The sequence below is a fragment of the Sebastes umbrosus genome, chromosome 6, assembly GCF_015220745.1.
Source record: "Sebastes umbrosus isolate fSebUmb1 chromosome 6, fSebUmb1.pri, whole genome shotgun sequence".
In the NCBI taxonomy this organism is placed as follows: Eukaryota; Metazoa; Chordata; class Actinopteri; order Perciformes; family Sebastidae; genus Sebastes; species Sebastes umbrosus.
In genome coordinates this window covers 22,121,064-22,128,269 of record NC_051274.1, presented here as the reverse complement: position 1 = coordinate 22,128,269, position 7,206 = coordinate 22,121,064, and the positions used below count along the sequence as shown (strand labels likewise).

At 40.6% G+C, this 7,206-nt stretch overlaps 1 protein-coding gene across 1 annotated transcript; it reads left to right on the top strand.

Annotated features, from left to right (window-relative positions):
• The first annotated feature begins 439 nt into the window (after window positions 1–439).
• Window positions 440–6,034, top strand: LOC119489933 (homeobox protein Hox-A3-like). The gene is made up of 2 exons (XM_037772981.1): window positions 440–943; window positions 4,874–6,034. Exons 1-2 carry the CDS (start codon window positions 580–582, stop codon window positions 5,404–5,406), a joined length of 897 nt encoding a protein of 298 aa, XP_037628909.1. The 5' UTR covers window positions 440–579; the 3' UTR covers window positions 5,407–6,034.
• The last annotated feature ends 1,172 nt before the right edge of the window (window positions 6,035–7,206 follow it).

The window sequence follows — 7,206 nt, the reverse complement described above, 5'->3', positions numbered from 1 at the left end:
TTGTTTGTGATCAAACCTACCACAAAAAAAGTTCAGGATGTGCAGCTGCAATCGGAGGCTCCTTCTAACAAACCAATTAAAAGATTTACAAAAAACATTTACAAGAAATCATTTTGTAATGAGACGCTCCTCACCACCACACATTGTAATCTCCTCTCTGCGTATAAACACCCTCCATCTCTCTCTCACTGATCACACAGTTGTTGCCATCTATTCTCATCCCATTATATATGTTGTTTTTTCTATCCCTATAGGTTAAAAGAAACGCATGCTGCATCATAGAAATGTTGTATGAAGAAGAAATATCGCAGAAGCTTCCTCGGTCGCTCCAAGTTGCCAGCGGATTACTTTGCAACTCCAGAGCTCTGCGATTGGAGGACGCACACACGTGACTATAAGGCACCCTTCTGGTAAATATTATTCAAATGTTCCACATGGTTGCTCCAAGTGCTCTTCCCTGCATGGCTGTATACATTCAGGGTTAATTGTGATCGGATATTAAGACAGACAGACAGAAGTCCTGCATGGTGTTTACTACTGTTGAGGGGATTTGCTGGTTTTATTTGATGAGCTGGGTCCATGATCATGGACCCCCAACAGTCTGCCCTCCCACTGCAGCTGCATGGCAACAGTTTTGCTATGAGCTCTGGATATGTGCCAACACTAAGCGCGGGATACAATGCAAGAGGAGGAGGAGGAGGAGGAGGAGGAGGCCAAGAAGATGAACTTCATCAGCAAAACATGACCTCCTCTGCTCGTGTCAATTGCAGGTTGAACCCAGGTGAGCAGTTTCAGAGTCCACTGGAGCCTCTGGTGGTTCACTGCCGTGCCAAGGGCGAGCTGGACACCAGGAGCAGGAGCTGCAGTCCTCTACTCACCATCTGCCGCTCAGGAGTCATTTTTCCCTGGATGAATCCACGGACAGCTGACTCTCAACAATCTGGTAACTCCTGCTTTTTGTGTTTTATCGTTTACTTTTTAAAGCTTTAAGTGAATCTTCAGTAAGTGCTCTGATGGGGTGAGTCCATGAATCCAAATTTAATGAGAATTTCCCTCATTTGTGCATTGAATGTTTAACTGATATCTAGATGGTAAAACACATGCTGCATCTAAAGATCCAGTCAGTATCAGTAATCTTTCATACTTGATGACAACATTTTAAAACAGAGCAAGCACAAGTCTCACCAGTCAATAGTATAATGCATCATTTATCATGCAAATGTCCTTGTCTTGCTCATAGTTGTTTGTTCTTCCGGGTCCTGTATAGGCAAAGTAAGGTTCAAAAGCTGCAGTGAGGCTGCACAGATCTGTAACTGATACAATAGATGCATCTTAATCAGCAAACATCACTTTATGAACTGTTGTTTCTTATAACAATCATTAATAGGGCTGCAACAAACCATTATTTTCATTATCGATTCATCTGACGATTGTTTTCTCGATTAATCGATGAATCGTTTTGTCTATGAAATATCAGAAAATAGTGAAAAATGTCCATCCCAGTTTCTCGAAGTCCAAGGTGACGTCTTTAAATGTCTTGTTTTGTCCAAAACACCAAAATATTCACTATAATATGATAGAAAGCAGAGAAAAGCGGGCAATCTCCATATTTGAGAGGCTGAAAACAGAATTTTCTGACATTTTTGTCTATCAAAATAGTTGGCGATTATTTTTCTGTCGATCGACTAATCGATTAGTCGACTAATTGTTGCAGCTCTAATCATTAAATAAGTTTATTTTGAGTGTATAATCCCATGGCGTCTCAGTACGTTTTACAAAAAACAAAGTAGAGAATTGCAAAAATGTAAAATAAAATGTGCACAATCTTCAGTAGGTGCTCTGATGTGGTCCATGGATCCAAATTTAATGAGGATTCCCCTCATTTGTGCATTGAATGTTTAACTGATATCTGACCTTATAGATGGTAGACTCTTTGTTGCATGAAAACACATGCTGCAACTAAAGATACAGTCAGCCCCCTAATCTTTCATACTTGATAACAAAATTTACAAACAGAGCAAGCACATGTCTCACCAGTCAATAGTTTAAAGGTCCCATATTGTAAAAAGTGAGATTTTCCTGTCTTTTATATTATAAAGCAGGTTTTAAGAGCTATATAAATACTGTGAAAATATTGAAGAGCTCAATATATGGAGAAATACACAGCCCGTTTTCAGAAATTGTCCCTTTGAAACAAGCCGTTATAGGATTTCTGTCCATTTGTGATGTCACAAATATACAATATTTAGACCATTACACAGTTTTAAACAAACATTCTAAATGTGTCCCAGTTTATTTCCTGTTGCAGTGTATGTAAATAACATCAGTTGACAGGAAGTAAAAATGGACCCAAACTGTTGCCTAGCAACGATATTCCGTTGCAATTCCGTTGAAATGCACTAAAACGGAGCGTTTCAGACAGAGGGTGAATACAGGTATATTCAGACAGACAGTATGAGGAAAATAAAGTGTTATTCGAACATTATAGCATGTCAACATGTTCTAGTAGAAACACAAAATACAAGTATGAACCTGAAAATGAGCACGATATGGGACCTTTAATGGTGAAGTAGAAGAGATTGGAGCAAATATGATTTAAAAAAAGTTATTTTTATAAAACGGTCGTTATATCGTGACAGTAGTACATGAAACAGGTAACCTGCAAAAAAATCATGTTCCTTTGTGTTCTCCGGTTCTCTTAACAGCATCTATAAGATTTCACTTACCTGAGGAAAGCATCCAGTCAGAGCTGATCTGAGGTCTGCTGCCTAGCAACCGTCTCTGAGCAGCTGTCAATCACTCTGAACTCCGACTAAACAGTCAAACTACGCAGCGCTGATCAAATATGAATCAATATTATGTTACATTAATGCCTATTTCTCACCTTAAATGTTTTCAAAACATCTTGTAGTGTAGTGTTTAGCTGTAAAATGAGATAGTTTGTGACGCAGCCGCCATTGTGAATGATCTGCAGAAGGAACGCCAAGTTCCGGTCACATGACCAGAGCGCAGCCAATAGGAACGCTCTCTTAATGAAATGACCTGTGATTGGTCAGAGTCTCCCGTCACGGGCTAGATTTTCTAAAGCCTTAAAACAAACAGAGCTGTGAGGAGGAGCAGAAGTCTAGTTTTCTCTCAGAACACTTGAAGTACAATATGCTAAAAGGTTATTATGGAATTGTTGCCCAATGATAATAATAATAATAAGAAATTCAACTTATATAGCGCTTTTCAAGGACTCAAAGATGCTTTAATGATACCAAACATATACTGCCTACTGTGTCATTTATCATGCAAATGTCCACGGACAGCTCACTCTCAACAATCTGGTAACTCTGCTTTGGTGTTTTATCGTTTCTTTTTAAAGCTTTAAGTGAGACACAATCTTCAGTATAGGTGCTCTGATGGGGTGAATCCATGAATCCAAATTTAAGCATTTCCCTCATTTGTGCATTGAATTTTTAACTGATATCTAGATGGTATAGACTCTTTGTTGCATAAAAACACATGCTGCAACTAAAAGATATACTCAGCCCCCTAATCTTTCATACTTGATGACAAAATTTAAAACAGAGCAAGCACGAGTCTCACCAGTCAATAGTATAATGCATCATTTATCATGCAAATGTCCTTGTCTTGCTCATAGTTGTTTGTTCTTCCGGGTCCTGTATAGGCAAAGAAAGGTTCAAAACCTGCAGGCTGCACATTTACAACTGAGAATCTCCTTTTCAATAGATGCATCTTAATCAGCAAACATCATCACTTTATGATCTTCGTTTCCTAAAAAAATCATTTATAGGGCTGCAACTAATGATTATTTTCATTATTGATTCATCTGCCGATTATTTTCTTGATTAATTGCCAGAAAATGGTGAAAAGTGTCCATCCCAGTTCCTCAAAGCCCGATGTGATGTGTTTAAATGTCTTGTTTTGTCCAAAACCCCCAAATATTCAATTTAATATGATATAAAACAGAGAAAAGCAGGTAATCTCCATATTTGAGAGACTGAAAACAGAATTTTCTGACATTTTTGCCTTACTTTGATAAATCGATTATCAAAATATTTGGCGATTATTTTTCTGTTGATCAATTAATAGATTAGTCGACTAGTCATTGCAGCTCTAATCATTAAATAAGTTTATTTTTTGTGTATAATCACATTCATGTCTCAGTACATTCTACAAAAAAAGAAAACTGCAGAAATGGAAAATAACAAAAGTACACATTCAAACAACAAATAAATCTTGTTGTTGCTAATATGATTTGCCAATATGCGTATTATTTTCCACAGAAAATAGATAAACATCACAATCTCGACACAAACAAGCTGGAATACAACAGGGAAGCTGCAGACTCCCAGTCTGGCGTTAAGGAGAGCACTTTTCTCTCTCTGAGGTCAATAGAGGCTTTATTATTTATCCATTAACCCCTGTGTGTTATGTTGTTATCAACAGGGCCGTGGTATCGCTCATATACATGTCAAATGGAATCTCTAATGGTGGTTATTTTCAGTGGTGGTCCCAAGGTACCTTTTAAGTGACTGAGATGGGGATTTGACAGGTCTGCTTCCGTGTGGAGCTGTGATTAATGTGGCCTGTCAGGCAGCCGTAGTGGCGTCAGATGTTTCCCCCAGACTGTTTCTTCGGGAGGTAACTTTCCCTGAACACATGACACACAGTAGACAGCCAGTCTTGTATAGTGTCTCAAGCATGACTGAATACACAGGAAGAGCTGAGGGCTCTACTTTGTCCCAGGTTGATTGGCTGAGGATTACTACTTGAAGCCAATGGAGTGGTATACATTTCAGGATAGACTTGTTAGAGATGTGGCTTTTAACGCCCTCTCTTCTTTATGTGCTTCCTCCTGCATCAGTCAGCGGCGGTGGGATGGTGGCGACGGCGGGTCTGTCGGATAGAGGAAGGCTCTGCGTCAGGAGAGAGAGGACGGCCTTCACCAACAGCCAGCTGCTGGAGCTCGAGAAGGAGTTCCACTTCAGCCCGTACCTGTGTCGCCCTCGGCGGCTGGAGATGGCCGCTGGACTGCACCTCACCGATCGCCAGATCAAGATCTGGTTTCAGAACCGCAGGATGAGGTACAAGAAAGAGCACATGCATGGGAAGGTAGAATCTTCCCAGTGGTCTAACCCTCCCCTCCGCTCAAGGTCATGTGGTGACCACCTGAGGTTTCAAGGTGTTGTCAGAACTTCCTCCTCAGATCTGCACTTCATGGATTACGCCCCTATGTCCTCCTGTGTCTTCGACTCTCACAGTGACAGTGGTCAGTGTTTTCACCCGGCAGACCTGCCCCATCTGAGCTGCATACTTCCATCTGTTGCAAATGGTCCTCCGCCCTCCTGTACAGGCACAGATAGTCATCACCATGCTGGCATTTCAAACTGGCCCTAGGGCCCCATAATGGCCATCCCTCCTGTGCTCATCAAAATCTCAATGATACATCCACTTTCACTTACTTATGAAAGAGTGGAGCATGTCTTATTAGCATCCCTGGGTTGAAATCCCCTTAACACCCTCCGTTCACCATTCATGAAACATTTTAATTAAACTATGTGAACATATCTTAATTAAAGGAGAGCTACAGCGATATCATTTGTGTTTCTCAGGCGCGGTGACTGAAGACTGCAGGTCAAACTTGCTGCTCGTATACACGGCATGCACAACACACATTAAGAAGTACATGTTTTTGATGTAATTTTGTGGCTGTTACATTTATATTGCATGTTTAATGCATGTGGGAATCACATTACGAGTGATTCTTTTCTATTTCCCTCTGTTGACAGATAATAGCTAAGTGGTTGTCATATTTTCTAAGTGGGCTCTTTTTTCATTATCTACTGTAAATAACAGGTCATTTGTGTAAAATGTTTTAACTGTGAAATTGGCAGAATAATGTTCCAATGATGTTATATTTTTGTTAAAGCCATTAAAGGAAAGTCTTTGATACGGTTCTTGATTAATTGAGATGTCACGTACTGTACATGCTTAATAAATGCGTCTGGGGAAACTGTAACTGTGAGAACTGTAACTGTGCAATGTTTACCGTATTCATCGCTGATTAGAGATCCATTTTTTTCCAGCGGTATTTCATGATTAAGGATTCAGATCCCAAATCGGAAAGCAATCAAATTAAGGCATGCTTTAGATTCATTGAAAACTCCACAGTGTTGTGCATTCATGTTGCACAATCTTGCCACATAAGCCTCTCCCTCGCTCCTGCCTCCTCCTTCCCCACCATTAATCACTGAGACAAGGCAGTCCTTCCAGCACTCCAACCACAAGCTCTGAACCCACTGGGCACCATGACAAGATCTCCTGCCTCCTCCTTCCCAAGCCTCGCCTTTTCAATAGCCAAACTGTAGTGCTGCAAGTTGGGGCTGGCCTCCCTCTCAGGGGGCATGTTAGTTGTGTATAGCTTAGGGAGCCCTTCCAGCAGCCCATAGGCCACAACACACCACACCACTACATTATCTTAAAGAACAAAGAGGAGACTTTGTTTTTAACAGCATCCACTGTGCCATTGTGAGATTCTCAAATGTAAACAATGTCATGATTTTCCTCTTGCTATTTTTGATTTCATTATTTCTCTGAGCTAAATTACGCACTCTGGGAATTATGCTTTTATTTGACAGAAGTGGGTCACGGCTCCTCTTGGGTCTCGACAGTTTTACACGTCAAACACAGACAGCAACTTTAACGATGGAGTGAACCTCCTCTTACTCTTGATAATGTGAGCCGGAGTATCAATATTCCTAACAAAACTTCCCATATTTTTAGGACATGCTGACAGTTTTATATCAGTGGCCGTACTGTAAATGAGCTGTCACAGAGGACTACTGACAGCTATGAAATGAGGAAGCTGATCCCCTGGTGGTCCCGGATAGAAGGACTTCCTGCTCCTGATTCATTAGTTAATCAGTCAGCGGATCAGCTGTCATTTGGTAAATATTTGACACCGTTTTCAGCAGGTCTGAGTAGTTGTCAGGGGAGCGATATAACAGCTATAACTCTGCGGATATTTGGAATAAAACTAAAATGAGGTCTACACCACATCTGTATCAAAGACGTGGTGACAGCTGGGTAATTTAAGAGAAAAGTAATAAAGGCAAGTGAGAGAGGAAGCAAGAAAAAGTTCTCCCCTTCAGATATGTTCGCCTACAAGAGAGAAAGAGGGGGGATTGTGAAGAAGAA

Coding starts and splice junctions, on each gene's coding strand:
- LOC119489933 (XM_037772981.1), top strand. CDS start 580: ATGATCATGGACCCCCAACAGTCTGCCCTCCCACTGCAGCTGCATGGC. Junction 944..4,873: donor AGCTGACTCTCAACAATCTG/GTAACTCCTGCT, acceptor CTCCTGCATCAG/TCAGCGGCGGTGGGATGGTG.